Source organism: Rhamphochromis longiceps, linkage group LG6 (assembly GCF_057381845.1).
Source record: "Rhamphochromis longiceps isolate RC_006_pf linkage group LG6, R_longiceps_female_GT1.1, whole genome shotgun sequence".
Taxonomy (NCBI): Eukaryota; Metazoa; Chordata; class Actinopteri; order Cichliformes; family Cichlidae; genus Rhamphochromis; species Rhamphochromis longiceps.
The window spans coordinates 35940930-35960652 of record NC_140562.1 but is presented as its reverse complement, the minus strand read 5'-3'; the positions used below and the strand labels follow the sequence as shown (position 1 = coordinate 35960652).

At 38.6% G+C, this 19723-nt stretch overlaps 1 protein-coding gene across 1 annotated transcript; it reads left to right on the top strand.

Moving 5' to 3' along the window:
- The first annotated feature begins 944 nt into the window (after positions 1-944).
- On the top strand, positions 945-14000 carry slc25a10b (solute carrier family 25 member 10b). The gene is made up of 11 exons (XM_085410438.1): positions 945-1485; positions 5853-5972; positions 7664-7778; positions 8012-8060; positions 8146-8187; positions 8273-8316; positions 8404-8474; positions 9679-9771; positions 10060-10137; positions 10239-10295; positions 11091-14000. Exons 1-11 carry the CDS (start codon positions 1396-1398, stop codon positions 11190-11192), a joined length of 861 nt encoding a protein of 286 aa, XP_085266564.1. The 5' UTR covers positions 945-1395; the 3' UTR covers positions 11193-14000.
- The last annotated feature ends 5723 nt before the right edge of the window (positions 14001-19723 follow it).

The following is a 19723-nucleotide window of genomic DNA, read 5'->3' as shown; positions in this document are numbered from 1 at the left end:
ACACACACACACACACACACACACACACACACACACACACACAGACATGTATAAAATAAAGGAACGCAGGCAGCAGTGTGCAGTTGCAGGGTGCGTTTGCTGCTGCCCACGCGTGTAAAAATGACTGCAGTCTCTGTGTTTTCTAACTCAGGTGTCTTAGCTGAAGAATTACAGGGTGATTTAAAGAAATCCCCTGTCACTGTCATACTGTCAAAGCTCTTTCCTGTGCCTGTACAAACAAATATATTCTGAAATGGAGATTATGTTTTAAAAAATCATGTTCATGTTCAATATATGAATATATGGGAATAATTAACAAAACCAAATGGCCTGTATTTATATAGCGCTTTACTAGTCCCTAAGGACCCCAAAGCGCTTTACATATCCAGTCATCCACCCATTCACACACACATTCACACACTGGTGATGGCAGCTACATTGTAGCCACAGCCACCCTGGGGCGCACTGACAGAGGTGAGGCTGCCGGACACTGGCGCCACCGAGCCCTCTGACCACCATCAGTAGGCAACGGGTGAAGTAACCAAAGGTAATATTTATCTGTCTAGGGATTAAATATTTATGTTAAGGCCTGCTATTACCCACACTACGCCTCACTTATATTTCGTTTATTTTACAGTCCTTTAAGCGTATTCTTTCTCTAAATATTAATATTTAATTGTCTGAAAAACAAACAAACACCAAACAACCATTCAGAGACACGTGTTTGGACATGCTACCCCCTCCTGCATGACTAAATTACACTTTTTAATCACCTGAAGTGGTCTCGCGTGATAAAACGTTGTCTTATATGAACAGTATCCATCACCAAACTCTTTTTTTTTTTCATGGCTCGTTACCGCTTGAGTGAGAACGTCGACAGTTGTCTTCTTAAAGGGACAGTGCGACACTTCGTCTTGTTTGCAGCTGCGCAGAGGACGCCTGTCGCTTTAAAAAGCGTGACAGTTCATAGATGCAAAAGTGGGCTATGTGAGTTTTTGCTGTGTCGGGGGCTGTAGCGTTCTCATACCGCTGTCGACCTTTGGATCTCGACCCTCGGGGACAGTAGGCAGATCCGCCGTCCTCACTGACAATTGGCTGTGCTCCTCTTCTCTTGAGAACTACTGATTCCTATTACGCTTCAGCTCGAGACCAAAACACAGAAGAGATGTGGCGCGAGTGTGCGCGATGCTGCCAAAGTCCCCGGTCCTTAGCGCAGGCCCTTATCGCAATGTTTGAAGATTAACGAGGTTATCCGTGTCCTCTAGACCACCAGAGATACAGCAGCTGTTCCCAGCAGGCCACGAAGCCACCCTAGCAGCCGGACAGCGTGTCGAGTCGGACTGACAGGAAGGAAGTAACCGCTGTATCTGCACGGGACAAGCAGAGCCTGGTAGCATGACTGAAAAACGAATGTCGCGGTGGTATTTCGGTGGGCTGGCATCATGTGGAGCCGCCTGCTGCACGCATCCTCTGGATCTCCTTAAGGTGAGCGGCGTAAGGGGCACAGTAACCTTCCGCCGCGTGTGCAGGCCTTGACACATGGGTACAGCTGTTCCCAGAGGCAGTACTGGGGAACATGACATATTAGTTATTCGCGAATAGCTCATCACAGAGTGGTTTTCAGATATCATTCTGTGCTTTCAAAAGCTGCACACCTTCAGCCTTTATTAAAGACAGACAGACTTCGAGGTACCATGGTCGAAGACAGATGTGTTAAACATCCGGTCTGGGAGCCCGAACTGGGCCGTCGGATTGCTTGCCCCATCGAACGAGTCTTTAAAGTGTGAAACCTGCAGTGAAGGCATCGATTACCCCAATGTTTCATTTAAATGTACTGCTAACCCTTCGGCGGAGATGTTGGGCTTAATTACAGGAGTAAAAATGGGATGAAAATTAAAGTATTACAATATTTAAAAAGCTTGATTAAAATAAAATAAAAACGTACTATTGATTAGCTACAAAAACTACATGTGAAGATTTTTGTTCCTGTCATCTGTAAACTGTAAGCATTGTGCAGTGACAGTAGTCTCATTAAATGTGGAAAACTGAAATATATTTTGGAAATTGTATTTATCTCAGGCTGCTAATTGTTTTGTAAATGGATAAATTATACTTTTTATTTTTATGACAAATTTTAGAAGAGTGGCGTTATTGTTCAGGCCCACTCATGACACATATATGACTTATGAATTAAGATAAGTTGGGACTAGACTTCCAGTCTAGGATATACAGGTCTAATTAGCAAAACATGTTGATTACTTGAGTAAAATTATAAAAAAAAGTGGTGTTACGACAGGGTGGCATTAAGTCCAGGGGATACTCCCGCCTCTCGCTTTATGGTAGCTGAGTTAGGCTCCAGCTGCCCCAAGTGTGAAATGGATAAATGGAAGAGAATGTATGTTCGGATATCAATAGATTAAGTGCAATTTAAATCACACTGAGAAATAAAAAAAAAAAAAAAATTTTGCCACATACTCTCCTTGGTGGAGAATGCAGATCTGTGAGTGTTTGCAGGGACATGCTTGTTCACTCTTGTTGATTTCGTCACATTGCTGCATGGAGAAGTAAATTTGTACATCTCTAACAGATTACTCAAATTCTTTCTTATGTTACTCCCTTTTGATTGCACAGAAAAAAGCAGCATGTGAGCCTAATAAGGCCAACTGGTCCTCAGGAAGTCCTGTGGTGTGTAATTATGTAGTTAAGGCTTGCAATTACCCCACTGCAAAAAATGCCATGAAGTGCTCTATGTGTGTTAGCTTGTGAACTGGTTGGAGATGTTTTTGAAGTGTAGCTTCATCTTCGTAGTTGGCACACAAATTATGGGAAAGATTAAAATACAAGTTTATGGCAGAGGAAAAATCAAGGCACCTTTCATGACAGTGATGAACCTTTGACCTCTAAAAGTATTATTTAAAACATAAATTATAGATGCTTCTGTTCAGTTCAGTTCAATTGTATTTATATAGTGCTAAACCAAAACAAAAGTTGCCTCAAGGACTAGTTTTCGGGAAATGATAAAAAAGTAGTCAACATTTGTCCCCCGTGGGGTTTTTGTTAGTAACCTGATTTTAGTTAGTTTAAGGTGATTTTGAGATTTATTACTGACAAGCTATTCTTGTCTAACATGATAGTCTACATTAGTGAACAACAAAGTGATTTCACTGTGAGACAATAGAGTGACTGTGCAAGTTTTTATTGTGTTGTATACAGTACTGTGGTTATTTCCATAAACTGAGGGCAAGTAATTGCAGCTTATTTCCTTGTTGTGGAAATGAAAGGGTGTGTTCTGAAAGCTAATGGTGATGCTGTTTTGCTCCATTGTTATTCTTTGTGTCAGAGTGAATTGGATCCCATGTGGGAGAATTGTTTGTTTACTTAACAAAAGTGAATTTCACTGAATCTGTTTACTTTTGATATACGGTTGAAGTGAGTCGCATTCCATGTTTGCTTGTCACTGCTTGTCTTGCTATCTTTTAGCATAAAAACAGATTTAAAGTATTCAGTCTGTTGTTCAGAGCATTGAGCGGTGTTCCACTGCAGCCTAAATATGTCATCTTTACTCCTCTGTAATAACCTTCATTCCCCCACGAGTTAAATACCATAATAACAACTTTATAGGTTTTGTAGGGAGCTGTCATTGGATAAAGAAAAGAAAGGATACGCTTATAATTAGTGCATATCATACACAAAAGAACTGGGGGTTTATTCTGTAGTTTGTAACCCAACATTAAGGCAGTTTGCGACTTTGCAACTTACAAAGCCAACGCATACCAACAAACCACATTTCCATAAACGTTAACAGCAGGACATCTGCATTTAGGAATGACGTGTATCACCAAACCCACGTCAAATAAGAAAACTGCCTGGTCATGCCCTATCAGCATACTTTTTTTGTATGTGTGTTAATCAGGAGATCTATTACACCATCAGATAAACTGTTTTTTGTTTTCTGAACCTGTACTGGAGAGTTGCTAAACAAGATTTTTCTGACCTCACCTAAAAAGACAATAATTTAGCCAGACTCTTATCACCTCATCCTGGTGTAATATTTCAACACGATGAGTGTGCACAAGTGTTTCTTGGCTTGTGAATGCGTGTTGGTTCACTGATAGCTTAAGTATAGTAACCACTGAGGACAAAGCACATACAGCAGTGTTGGCATAAACAAGGAACAGAATGGAAAAGTTCCTCAAGTGCAGCCATGCTTAAAATAATAAAAATAAGATTCCAGAAACATGCAAAATGTTGTCGAGTCCAGTTTAACTCAGCTTAAGCCGGGGTAGTGCTTGTGCAGTTAACACCCCAATACTACACCAAAAGTTTTCACTTACAAGTCATTGAATTCAGGTGTTCCAATCACTTCCATGGTCACAGGTGTATAAAATCAAGCACCTAGTCAGGCAAACTGCTTCTACAAACGGTTGTGAAAGAATGGGTTGCTCTCAGGAGCTCAGAGACTTCCAGGGTGATACAGTGATAAGCTGCCACCTGTGGAACAAGTCCAGTCAAAAAATAAATATTTCATGTTCAACTTTTAGTGGTATTGTAAGAAAGTGGAAGCTATTTGGAATTGCACCAACTCAGGCCACAAAGTGGTAGGTCACATAAAATCACAGAGCCAGATCAATGGATACTGAGATGCATAGTATACAGAGGTTTGTCATTTTCTGTAGAGTCGATAGCTACAGACCTCCAAACTTCATGTGGCCCTCAGATTAGCTCAAGAACAGTGCGTAGAGAGCTTTGTGGAATGGGTTTCCCTGGCCGAGCAGCATGGAATGGAGTGATGTAAAGCATGCTGCCAATGGACTCTAGAGCAATGGAGATATTTTCTCGAGAGAGACTAATCGTTCTTCTCCATCTGGCAATCTGATGGACAACTCTGGGTTTGGCTACTGCTAGGAGAACGGTATTTGTCTGACTGCATTGTGTCAAGTATAAAGTTTGGCGGAAGGGGGATTATTGTGTGAGGTTGCCTTTCAGGAGTGGAGCTCGGCCCTTTAGTTCCAGTGAAAGAAATTGTTAATGCTTCACCATAAAGAGACAATTTTGAGAATTTCATGCTCCCAACTTTGTGGGAGAGTTTAGAACAGCAAGACATGACTGCGCACCAGTGCACAAAGCAAGGTCCACAAAGACATGGATTAGAGAGTTTGGGGTGGAAGAACTTGGCTGTCTTACAGAGAGTCCTAAGCCCAACCCAACAGAATTCAGTACAGACTGTCAGTAGTTCTCCATGTCACTGCTGATACTTTGAAAAGCTGTGATAAACGAGATACTGAGAGCTCCAAAGTAAAACTAGGAAATGAATATTAAATTTCCCATTTGAATTGAACTGTGCTTAAAAACAGTCTGTCAGTGTAAACCAGCAGGATGGTGATAAACAAAAAAGCGACTCAAGGAATCATAACTATTTATACATCTATTTTACTGCAGTAGACACTGACAACAGTTTCATTTGAAGGCTCAGTGACCTTCATGGTGTAATCTTGGTAATAACATAGGATTAAAGCCACATTTTGGACCATTGACCTTCTCTGATAAGAAAAATAAAACAAGTATATCTTGGTAACACATTTGGAAAACTTCTTTATAATTGCCTAAATTGCACGTATTATCATGACTTATCCTCCTCTTACGACTGTCTCATCAGAGCTTGGTGAGTGTTTTAGAGCTTTACTAATACCAGAGAATTCAGATTATACAGAGTCACCCCTTGTGGTACAAGTTGTTCTGTAAAACTAAAAGTTCGTGAGGTTGCTGTATCAGCCACAATAGACACACATTATATCAGTTTCTTCATTATTTGCTGTGTATTTACTGTGTGATCTTCATGACTGTCTGTCCAGGTACACTTACAGACGCAGCAGGAGGTAAAGAAGAGGATGATTGGAATGGCTGTTCATGTGGTGAAGAACGACGGAGTCCTGGCTCTATACAGTGGTCTATCTGCTTCACTATGTAGACAGGTATGGGTGCCTGTGTGCATACCATAGGATTCTGTGTGTTTGTGTGTGTTGTTTTCTTCATTGGTTGTTTCTCTCACTAAAACAGAGTGAGACATTTACTTTAAGCATGTAATTTGGTACCTGTAGCACATGCATAGTACTGAGATTAAAAATGTTACTATTTGAACTTACTACACTGTAGTGCTGACTATTATGTGAAGTTAACTGTGGTTGATGAATAAAATAACTGGTTTATTGCAGCAGGATATGATCAAATACGTCACTGGTGAATTGCAAGTCTATAAATGTTGCAGAGGTGTGACCGCGGTGAGAACGAAGAGTTGTCAATAAAGGGTTGTTCAAGTTTAATCCTGTCAGACCGTAAGTGAACTAAACTCTCCTCTCAACCACCCTGTAATTAAAGGCGCACGCACCTAAGCCATACCAAATACACCCAAATGTTTAAATGAATTAGTAATTATGAAGTTCAAGACAATTTTGAAAATGTTTTATGTAAGTAAAATAAACTATAATATCTGTATCCATTACAAATAAAGAGAAATATTTCAAATATTTTTGTTTTAACTTTAATTATTATGGATAGAGGCTCATAAAAATCAGAAATCCAAATTATCTCAAATTATTAGCGTATTTTATTTAGAGTTTGTGTAAATTTAAACAGTAGTAGTACTGTGCACTCTATCACATTCAGCCACAGTCATGGGAAACCTGCTGACTTGACAGTTGTCCAGTTGACAAAGGTGACAAAGCCTGGCTGCAGAATGCTGTGTCGATGCATTGATCAATAGAAAGTTGACTAGAAGGGGAAAGTGTGGTATCAAAACGTCAACAAGCAGCCTGAATGACCACAACCGTGAGAGGATTGCCAGGAAAAGTAATTTCAGGAACTTGGAAAAGCTTCAGAAGGAGTGGACTGAGTCTGGTGTCAATGCATCAAGGGCCACCACGAACAAACATCTTCAGGAATGGAGCTACAGTTCATCCTGAACCAGAGACAGTGTCAAAAACAACTTACTTGGGATAAAGAAAAAAGAGCTGGACTTTGGTTTAACGGTCCAAAATACTCTTTACAGATGAAAGTGATTTTCATTTTATTTCCTTGTTTTATGTCAAGGTCATACAGTCTGGAGAAAGTGCAGAGGGACAGAATCTAAAGTGTTTGAAGTCCAGTGTGTAGTTTCTGCAGTCTGTGGTGGTTTGGGGTGCCATGTCATCTGCTGGTGTTGCTCGTGGTTTTATCAGCAGAAGGACTTTAGAGGACTTCATGCTTCCTTCTGTTGCCAAACTTCATGGAGATGTCAGTATCATTTTCCCACAGGTCTTAGCACCTCTCTGTACTGTCAAAACTCTTAAATGGTGGTCTGACCATGTGATTACTGATTGACTCGCCTGATATCAGTCCTATGTGAATCCTGAAAATGAAAAAAACAAAACAAACTAAAGGTTTGAACTATTTTACTTGGGACATAATAAATGAAGAATTTATGAAAGTTCACTAATGTAAAGGCTGCTTTTAAAACTGCTTTGCTTTAGGTAGGTAGGTCTGTCCGTCCGTACGTACGTACTAGTCGATTTACAAAAGAAAACAGAAAAGAAAAAGGGGGGAAAGAACCAGAATACAAAATTTTCAATAATTAAATAAAGAATTCTTTCTCTTCTTGTCTTTTTCTTTGTTTTCTTTCTCTTGTCAGATGTCATATTCCCTCACCAGATTTGCCATCTATGAAACAGTGAGGGACATGATGGGCAGCACGAACCAGGGCCCCATGCCTTTTTACCAGAAGGTCCTGCTGGGAGCCTTTGGAGGTTGGAACATGTATTAGGAGAAAAGCTTTTATTGTTTGAAATCGCTGAGAAACAGAAGAAAACTGCTTTTACAGTTTGGGTCAGTGGTCAGTTACCTAAGGACCCAACTGTTTATAAGTTTAATGGAGTTAAAACACACACACACACACACACACACATAAATATTTTGTTACTTTTTTCTATAACTCGGGCTTTCACAAACACGCATTCCAACAAGGTTTCTCTGCCAACAGGTTTCACTGGTGGGTTTGTTGGGACCCCTGCAGACATGGTGAATGTCAGGTAACATACAGTTACAGTTCTGTATCCAAATTACTGCAATCACTAGTTATTGAAATCAGAATATATGAAATGTGCTTGTCCCTAGGATGCAGAATGACATGAAACTACCACCAGAACTGAGGAGAAAGTGAGTGTTGTAATTCATAGTCTAAAAAGTTCGGCTTGAATGTTTTTTTTATTAATTTAATGCTTTTTTTTTTTTTTTCCTCCAGCTACAAACACGCCATTGATGGACTTTTTAGAGTCTTCAGAGAAGGTAAATACCAAATAGGATATACTATAGCTTCATGTTTAGCTCTCACGGGTATCACGTGTGACTTCTGATTTCTATCCTGTCATGCAGAGGGCATCAGGAAACTCTTTTCAGGAGCCTCCATGGCCTCCAGCAGAGGAGCAATGGTTACTGTGGGACAGGCAAGTTACGGTAGTACAAATGTGCTCGCAGGCTACAATTTCCTATCAGGAAACATTGTCTGTATTTTTTTTTTAACAATACCAATTTTAAACAATTATCACAATGTCTGAAAATGTTAGAGACCTTAATAGTTCTCGGGTCAATGATGGGCGATTTGCATCTATTTTAATTTTTATTTTAATATTGGTGGGTTATTGATGTGATATTCTTATTTCCTGATAGACGACATTATTTGTATTTAAAATCATTCAGTCGATTTGTGATCTGAAGAGTCTGTTATGTGAAATTCAGTTTAAATGTATTTTCACTGCATTTAATTAATATTCTTTCACAGTCAAGGGACTAAAAAAACTGTTAAGATTGGTGCTTAATTGATCAAAAATTTTAAATGAATTATTCAGACATGACTTAAATTGTTGGAATAATCAAAATCGGTAACTATGAAAAGTTTGATAGTTGTTTAGATACTTGAAATAATTTTGTCCAGCAATTTGCATGCATTCTAATGTCAGAGTAGCACAACCATAAACATTTCTGAATGATTTTAATTAAAAGTAACAAGGTAAAAAAGATATTTCGTCATACAGTGGACCCCATTTGTTCTTTGAAAAGGTTTGTAACTCTCACTTGAATAACATTCAAAAAGCAATGTAGCGCTGTTCTAACTGCTCACGTCTAATTATTCTAAAAGTGTAATCAGAAAAATGTAAACTGTAAGTCAGAAAATGAGTATAAAGTACATTTTATGTTCGAGACAGATCATTGAAGGTCTGCAGCAGCAAAACATCAAGCAGCATTTCTGTTGTATAGAGTGTAAGAAGAAAGCAAGAATATTTTGACAACATGCAGTGCTTGTTACATTGCATTCTCCAAGCATGACTGATCGCTGTGTAACTGTTACAGCCAGCTGTCTTAATATTTTTACTCAACACTCCCACCTGTTGACATCGTCTTTTTTTCTTGTACTACCACTAGGAGGAGCCAAACTCAAAATGTACATTTTTGACTGTATTTTGGACTTGTTTGTTTGTTTTTTGTAAAACTAAATTCTAGGATGTCACTATCTTTTGGGCAAACAGTGTTTTAAATAATCCAAATTGCAGCCAACTATTTAATTCGAAAGTGGTAGGAAATTCAGAAAGGGCACATTATTTCTTTTTACACTAACACTCATTTTCTTCCTCTTATTTTCTTCTTCTGTAGTTGGCATGTTATGACCAAGCCAAGCAGCTGGTGTTAGGAACAGGCATGATGGGAGATAACATATTCACACACTTTCTTTCCAGCTTCATTGCGGTAAGTATCTGGTTTTATTTTAGTCTAATTCAGTTGGTATAAAGTCTTGAGAGCTTTAATAAGTAAGTGGACTTTGTCAGTTTTTAAAACTGAACGAACCTTTATCTTAAGATGCAAAATGTCTTCATCCAAGAAGTGAAGTGTCTTCACCAAGTTAGAGTTCAGTGGCTTCCTTTTCCAAGCTCTCAAGACTACCACGATCTTGATAACTGATCACACAGACATTTTGCACTCACATTTTTGTTGATTGATCTTCACTCATATGAACTGCATCTACATCATTTGCAGGGAGGCTGTGCTACATTCCTGTGTCAGCCTCTAGACGTACTGAAGACGAGGCTGATGAATTCAAAAGGAGAGTATACAGTGAGTGGATCATTCATTATCACTTTTTCATTTCTCATACTTTCATCCCTTAATCCTGGTATTTGCTGGTGTTCAGTTTTAATTAATGTCTCTGTCTTCAGGGGGTGATGCATTGCTTACGAGAAACAGCCAAACTGGGTCCACTCGCATTTTACAAGGTAAAAGACACACAAAACAAAATACATTTAAAACCTAAATGTATCACTTCAGTTATTTTACTCTCTTTTAAAACAAACATTTTAGAGGTGGTTGTATGACCTGAAATAAACTTTATCAACCTCAGAAATGTCTACGTTTTAAATTTTTCAGAAATCCCTCAGCCAGAACATGGCATATTATTTAATCTTATTTTTTGGGGGGATACTTCCCGCGTACCACTAGAGGGAGCCCATGTACAACCGGTGGTACGCATGCCACAGTTTGGGAACCACTGACCTACAGCAGCTGAGGTTAACAATGGCTGCTACCAGAGGATATAGAGACATGACAGACTTTCAGGTTTCTACTTGCTGTACTTCCATGGATTTCATCATTTCAGGGCCTTGTATTGATTATGTTGCTGAGATCTGGTGGATGCGGGGGCAGATAATCTTTTACAGTACTGCTTATTCTTGTTGTTGCTGGGGATAATTGTTGATGACGTTGGCATTGTGCATAAACACAAACTGCAACATTTTTATGTATTAGTTTATTCAACAGGGCAGCAAAGATGAATAAAGATTGCTGCAAATGACTGAGATCACCAAGAAGCTATTTTTCATCTACAGCCTCATCTGTACCTGTGACCTCCATGAAATTAAAATAAGAAAAAAGAAATACCCTTACAAAAATAATAAATAAAATATTAAAAGCATTGTTTAGTTTATTGCCTAATCTCATGTAGGAGCTCTAATTGAATAGATTTGTTAGAGGAAACTTGCAAATAGTAATCTCTTGGTAACTTTTGTTTACAGGGACTTGTTCCTGCAGGAATCCGCTTGATTCCCCACACAGTGCTCACCTTCATCTTCCTTGAGCAGCTCAAGAAACACTTTGGCATTCGTATCATCTCCTGATTGCCCTCTGACCAGCCGCTCTTAAGCCACCCTTACTGCCTATCACTACACCCACAGTCACTCTGCTGTTCATCAAAGGAAAGAAGGGAAGGAAGGAAGACACACACAGTTTGTTATGGCTTGTGTATGCTTTCCCTCTCCTTTAGCTCTACCTCTACATTACAGCTAGTAGTTAAATTGTTTTTTTTATTTGGAGCACCAACTTCCAGTAAGGAGCTAATCCTCTTCTGATTATCCATAAATACTAATGATATGATATTAGTTAGAAATGATTTAATCAAAAAGGTCTGTAATGGGTTATTAGAATGACAGATAATAAAATTAATGGATATCCATGATCATTTTAGCTACAGATGGGTACGTGATTGTAATAATTGAATTAAGAATTGTTGCTTAAATAAGTCCTTTTCTAACCATTGATTGTTATCATATTATACCAAGACATGTTTAGGATTTATAGAATTGTAAAATCTACTTATGAAGCTTAAAAACAAACCCAGCACGGCCTTGTCCTCAGTGTGACTCTGATAGACAGTAACAGTAAATACCAAAGCCATTACTGAAGCATGACTAAACAAGCTGTTACGTAATTCCATGATAACCATTCCAACCAACGTTAACCATGTGGGCTGTACTCTTGGTACTGATTTATTTGTTATCTTCCTTGTTGATTAATTTATATTTTAGAACTGGAAATCGACTTTTCGCAGGTTAAAGTTACATTATCGTTTACCAGATATTTTGTATTTTACTTGGTTCCTCTGTTAGCATTTCACTCTCAGATCAAGAGAAGATAAGGACCAGTCTTGCTAATGCTGCATTTTCTAAGTGAGAAGGAAATTAGTGGAGAAAGTGTGAACCAGAGGAGGAGGCTGTTAAAATCCTAATGAAGATAGAGGCTGTTTTGTGCAGAAGCCCTCGTGGCAAATTGAGGGCTTTGCACATTATCTAAAGTCTTAACTCTCCTGTATTTGACTAATTGGAATTTCTTTTGCCAGAGTAATCTTTCTTAATTTGTTATTTTACTGGGGGAAAAGTGTTTTGCAGTACTAATTTTGGCCACTAGAGGTATCTCTATTCCATGTTATAAATAAAACTAAAGGTCCTCATGTTAATTTCAGCATTTAGTATAAACACGAGGCACTTACATTGTGTGTTGGCACATTTCTAACATTACTTTTATGAATTTCCTTTGGATAGAAATGCATCATAGCTCGTTAGGGCTTTGTTGGGTTTAACTTGAAGTAAAATGGGTCTAAATCACCACCTTTTCTTATCTGATACAGTCATCAGTGTTACTGTTCTTTGCACTCATTCTCACATAAGAGTTTATATTCCATTCAAAACACAGGGACAACCTCTTGACCAAAAATCGTACTGTACAAACACATGTGAATTTGGGGCAGATTAAAAAAAAAAACAAAAAAAACAACCCAAAAACCCCAAAACAGTTTTACCTTCTAACACAGTCTGTTTTCTTTCATCTCTTCTCCCATATGAATAATATTAAATATAGAATATCACTTTTTTTTTCTTTTTCCTGCCTGTTCTTAAGTCATAAATCAATACATTCTCATTCACAGGTGTCAGATAAAGCACTACTGCTAGTGCTGCAGAGATACCCATAAAGTGTCCTTTTGGCATCTGTCCCTTTATGCACTGGCTGAGGCAATATTAGGTGCTGAGACATAATGGGTCCTCTTTTAAAGGGCGACAAAATACGCTTTCTGAGGTTAAAGGGGATGTGAAAGAAGTCACGAGTTTGTCACCCAGGAGACTGCAGTTCGCGCCACATTTCAGAGCTCGGTGTCTTCCACTTCCTTCTTCACATTTCAAAAGAAAATACATTTCTAAGCTTTTGCTTTTTTTCTAAATGCTATCACCCACTGGTTACATCTAACCATCAAAAACTACTTGCTATGGAATGATCACACTTTTTACAAGATGACCCTTCACATCATTAACACTCTACATTCAAGAATAAAACTTACCACGTACATTCAGATGTGAAAGGAGTAGTTTGTTCATCCTTATGTGACAAGCTGGGAACGACAGCCACCAACTAATGCCATAATCAGTGTGTCAGTACATCAATGCCAACGGACACTTTGTGCGTATTGTGTAAAATGACTGCATTTGAAGCCTTGGGAAGGAGAATGAGTTGCTTTAACACAGGAGTGACAAAAAAGAAATAGACCACCCTTTTAAAAATCACTGGATTTTTTCTTTATTTCTGTCTGACTGGCTTCTCAGAGCTTCTGTAGTAAAATTTTCAATAACCACTTGATATCTTACAATTCTTTTTAAATCTATAAAGATGCCTGTGAAGAACTGCTGTAGCATTCTTTAATCCTAGTGTTTTCTCTAATTAGATGCATGTCAGAGTTTGTCTCAGGATGCTTCTCTGTTTTATGAGATGACCCTTGAAATCATTATGATTGACCTGCTGCTTAGAAACACATGCTGTATGTTAAAGCATGTTCTAAAAGTAAAGTTCTGGTTAGCAACGTTAATGTCTTATCCCAGTTACTGTTCTGTGACAACTTTCACTTCGGTTCAGAGAAATGATGCATCTGAAGTGCTTTGCCTGCTCTGTTAACAGAACTTGTAAAGTCATGTTGCCTTAAAGTGTCTGTCCTGCAGAGGGCAGCATAGAAACGTGTGAAGCGTCATCCAAGTGTGCATCCAAGTAACCCTGCATCTTCATCCTAGGATGAACTGTGAAAAAATGAAACTGGAGGATCAGTGTGATGAGTTCTGATTTAGATTTTAACAAATGTTTTTTGGAATTAAAGTACTAATTTAAAATTGGTGTTTTGTATTTATTACATTATAGTAAAGCTTTATTTTGGAACAAAATTAAGGTGCTGTTAGTCATGCCGTATTTTTTGTGATGATTATTTTTGACATTTAATAAATTAGCTGCAGACCCACTGGGCTATATTAAGTCTATGTCATAAAACAAACAGGGTAGTCTTTGTGTTGATGCTTTTTCTTGTGCCATAGGCTCACACTGTGAAATAACAGTGGCTGTGATTGTGAAATAACTTCATCTTCAGGGATTTGGCCTCAATAGAACAAGGACATAGTTTAATGCCTCTCAACACCCCCACCCCGAGGCTTTAGATCACTACTTCCTTTGCACAATTATGTGGTTAAGTTATTATATTCGGACATAATCATTAACGAACGAATTAATCTAGGTGCCCTTTACATTAATAATACCATCCTTCACAGTAGTGATTATGATCTTTAACCTGCTCACGTACATATTCAAGAGTGTTACTTTTCCACAGCTATGTAAGCCATCTGTGTGTACAGTGGTGACAAAAATCCTTATTTATTTTCAGGAGGCCCATCACTTCATTAGCTCTCAGTCAATAAACACTGTTCCTCACAAATGTATTTGTTCAAAAAAAAGATTCAACATTTTGACTAAAGTACATTTTGTACAGGGCATTCAGTACTTCCAGCATCATCCAGGGATTCGAGGTTTGTTCTGTGTCCAACTGTTGTCATATTATTTATTTTTCTCTTTGGGGAACAGCAGGTACTTATGATAAATGAGTCTTTCTAAACAGTCAATTTATATTTTTTTAGCAATTCACTCATTTGTATTCTGTATTTCTGGCTTTTCATTCGTGTCCAATTTATTATACTGTTGTGTTATGTACCTTCTAGGAACATTTCCCCAATTGGAGGACATAAAGTACAGCATCTATTTTTCTAGCAACAATGAAACTTGATGGAAGCTACACAGGGCGAGAGGCAGGGTACACCGTGAACAGGTTGTCAACCTGACACGGGACTAACAAGCTGGCTGTAGTTAAACCTTTACTCAAAAAGCCATCTCTAGACCCAGCAGTCTTAGCTAATTATAGGCCAATCTCCAACCTTCCTTTCATATCAAAAATCCTTGAAAGAGTAGTTGTCAAACAGCTAACAGATCATCTGCAGAGGAATGGTTTATTTGAAGAGTTTCAGTCAGGTTTCAGAGCTCAGCACAGCACAGAAACAGCTTTAGTGAAGGTTACAAATGATCTTCTTATGGCCTCTGACAGTGGACTCATCTCTGTGCTTGTCCTGCTAGACCTTAGTGCAGCATTCGATACTGTCGACCATAATATCCTATTAGAGCAATTAGAGCATGCTGTAGGTATTACAGGTACTGCGCTGCAGTGGTTTGTATCATATCTATCTAATAGACTCCAGTTTGTGCATGTAAATGGAGAGTCCTCTTCACACACTGAGGTTAATTATGGAGTTCCACAGGGTTCAGTGCTAGGACCAATTCTGTTTACATTATACATGCTTCCCTTAGGCAGTATCATTAGAAGACATAGCATACATTTTCACTGCTATGCTGATGACACCCAGCTCTATCTGTCCATGAAGCCAGATGACACACACCAATTAGTTAAACTGCAGGAATGTCTTAAAGACATAAAGACCTGGATGGCCGCTAACTTTCTGCTTCTTAATTCAGATAAAACTGAGGTTATTGTACTCGGCCCTGAAAATCTTAGAAATATGGTATCTAACCAGATTCTTACTCTGGATGGCATTACCTTGGCCTCCAGTAACGCGGTGAGGAACCTTGGAGTCATTTTTGACCAGGATATGTCCTTCAACGCACATATTAAACAAATATGTAAGACTGCTTTCTTCCATTTGCGCAACATCTCTAAAATTAGAAATATCCTGTCTCAGAGTGACGCTGAAAAACTAGTTCATGCATTTATTACTTCCAGGCTGGACTACTGTAATTCATTATTATCAGGATGTCCAAAAAACTCGCTGAAAAGCCTTCAACTAATCCAAAATGCTGCAGCAAGAGTCCTGACAGGGACTAGAAAGAGAGAGCCTATTTCTCCTGTTTTGGCTTCCCTTCATTGGCTTCCTGTTAAATCCAGAATTGAATTCAAAATCCTGCTCCTCACATACAAGGTCTTAAATAATCAGGCCCCATCTTATCTTAATGACCTTGTAGTACCATATCACCCTATTAGAGCGCTTCGCTCTCGCTCTGCAGGCCTACTTGTTGTTCCTAGAGTATTTAAAAGTAGAATGGGAGGGAGAGCCTTCAGTTTTCAGGCCCCTCTTCTGTGGAACCAGCTTCCAGTTTGGATTCGGGAGACAGACACTATCTCTACTTTTAAGATTAGGCTTAAAACTTTCCTTTTTGCTAAAGCATATAGTTAGGGCTGGACCAGGTGACCCTGAATCCTCCCTTAGTTATGCTGCAATAGATGTAGGCTGCTGGGGGATTCCCATGATGCATTGAGTTTTTCCTTTCCAGTCACCTTTCTCACTCACTATAGACCTCTCTGCATTGAATCATATCTGTTATTAACCTCTGTCTCTCTTCCACAGCATGTCTTTATCCTGTCTTCCTTCTCTCACCCCAACCGGTCGCAGCAGATGGCCGCCCCTCCCTGAGCCTGGTTCTGCCGGAGGTTTCTTCCTGTTAAAAGGGAGTTTTTCCTTCCCACTGTCGCCAAAGTGCTTGCTCATAGGGGGTCATATGATTGTTGGGTTTTTCTCTGTATCTATGAAGCGCCTTGAGGCGACTTTTGTTGTGATTTGGCGCTATATAAATAAAATTGAATTGAATTAACAGAGAAACAGGCTGACATTTACACTCACGTTCACAACTACGGGCATTTTAGAACCACCAATTAACCCAAATCTCAGTAACTACATGTCTTTGCACTGTGGGAGGAAGAGGAAGCTGGAGTACATAGATGGAGCATATAAAATGAAAATTAAAAAAGCATCTAAAATGGATCCTTGAGGGTCGCCACAGTTATTGGAAGCTGAGGATGATGAGCAGTTTCCTATTTGGACAATAAAGGTTCTATCTTTAAGCTAAGTTGGAAATTGGTGTCGAGCGTATCCATCAACAGTACAAGAGTCAGAATCAACAGTGCACAGATAGATTCATTCAGCTAGGAGGGTTGGTTTTCTGGAATTTAAGTGGAGCTATGTTGTTGATTATAATGGAGCAAGACATGTTAAAGAGAGTCATGAGATACTGCCTGATTGTGTAAGAGGCATCTATGCTAGATTTTTGAAGGCACAGAAACTTAAGAGTAAAAGCAGCTGGAATAATGAAACAAGAAAGGGATTGTGGCTGGAATGTGGCACGAAGCGTAGACTCACATGCAATAGCCTGAGATACAGATATCAACAGTTTCAAAGTTAACAGAAATGCCAATAAAACAAGATCTGCTGTGTGGCTCTGCTGATAGATGGGACAGATCTACTAAACATACTGTGAACCACAGTATTAGCAAATATTAAAATCCACTAAAATTAAAAAGACTGAGTGAGAAATCATCCAAGATAAATGCTCTGAAAGCTCTTGAATAAAGTAACTATTCCCTTTCATTTCCATAAAAGAAAATAAGCTAAGGATAAAGGACTGATTTAGATTCTGTGACAGTAAATGCATCACTTTTTTAAAAATGAAAATTTGAAGAACAGTTTTGAATTTTGTTTTCATAAGATTTCAATTCACTTTGGACCAGTAAGTAAAATCATTCATATGCAAAAGACTTTGAAAGAGGTGACAAAGCTACAGAGGATTGTCACTAATTTAAGAGCTGCAGAAACTTAGTGAACAGCAGTTTTCAACAAACACATTAAATACATTCCATTCAACCATAGGCAGTATGAAAAAAGATGGACATAGCTTCTGGGACTGAAAAATGAAGCCAATGCAGGACTGCCTTAAACTTGCATTCTTTCTAATGGCCTGGAGAGGTTGACTCCTCTGGTTCAAATAGAGGTCAGTCTATATAGAATCTTTTGCTGTATGACCTCAGTAAATACTTTCCTGATATGATTTCATAATTTGAAATTTTATTGAATACGCCGTAGAAGTCATTTTAATTTTGTTGTGTCCAACATTAGAGTAAACAAAAGAGGATAAAATAGGGGATGTTTTTGAGCAGGCCTACCTTGTGACTGAGAAGTTTCCTCCATATCATTATGAAGCACCCGCTGGTTTTCTCCATGAGATTAAAAAGCAAAGCTTGAGTCTTAACGAGACTTCACTAACAAACGAGGGCAACACACATAGCAAAATTTTAACTTTAGCTAATACAAAGTTAAATGCAACTGTCAAAGGAATAAAAATCCAGTGCTGCTTTTATTTACTCGCCTCTGTTTATCACATGCATCACCTGATTTCATTCAGCAGTGATTTGGCTTATAGACCGTTATGATAGTTTTAGAACTCTGAGGATGGATGAGACAACAATTACCCACTTTGCTGACCACTATGTTGCTTTAAAGGCCAGCTGCGGTTCAGTTTGATCTCAGCATGGTCAAGAGCTCAGTGAAAAGTGATTGCGGGTTCTGGGCTGAGTCTAGATGGAGGAACAGCAGGAAATGATATTAACTCAAAGGTCACGGTGAAACTCTGGCGACAATGAAAGCGATCTAAGAATGAAAGTTTTTCTTCCATGTTACTTGGCACTCGGTAACTCATCTGGTAACACAGTCCACACCACAAATATTCATCCCTCAACCTTTGTGGCTCTACAGGGTTAGCGGTTCAGTAAAAGTAGATTGTAAAATGATGGTTATCTACTGATTGTTATAAATTTAATCATGTTTTCTGACTAGATCACTTGATGATATTGCTTGTCTTCATCCTAAAAAAACCTCTTTGGTTACACTGGGCTTATATTTGCAGCCATTACTGATGATATCATGCACTGAGTTTTGTTGCATTTGGTTCAGTCTGAGCACACAGAAGTCTCCTGCACCACTGCATTCGTGTTTCTTCCACCGGTACTGAAATCATCAATAAATGTCAGGTTCCACCAGCAAACCATACACACTCAGTAACAGAAGTACCACCATATTTGACAGATGAGGTGTTGCTTCGGGTCATGAGTTGATCCTTTTTTCTTACTCTTTCTTCTTTCTGTCATTTTGATAGAGATTTACAATTTTGGTTCAATCCACAGGACTTTGTTCCACAACTCTACTGCTTTCTCTCTGGTTTTTGTTATTTTCAACACCTTGGCCTTCATGTAACCTTTCATTCATCTGCATTGCATTAATGATTTTTTTTTCTTTTTCCCTCAGTGTCATTCACAAGGAAACATGAATGCTTACATTCAGCATCAGGTACAGATACCCAATAGGTCTTTAATGCCCAAGTTTTTGCTTTATTGAAAGATAACAAAACAAATAATTAAATAAATAAGCAGAAACAAGAGGCAGTAACTATAGATTAATAATTACAGGTCACAGCTAAATAAATGGCAGTAAGGGATATGTCCCTCCTGATAACTTTCATCCTCACAAGTCCTTTCACTAACACACTGTGACCCTCCCCATAGTTATGTAATAACTTTAATTCCCATCGCAATCAAGAAAGTTCATTTAAGTCATTTAAGACTACTCGTATGAACAAGAAATCCATAAACCAGTGATGCCGACTGTATAATAACTCTGAGATAATAATGAACCTTTTTTTTCCCTCAGTCACAGTCAGTGATGTGTTGCTTTAAGAT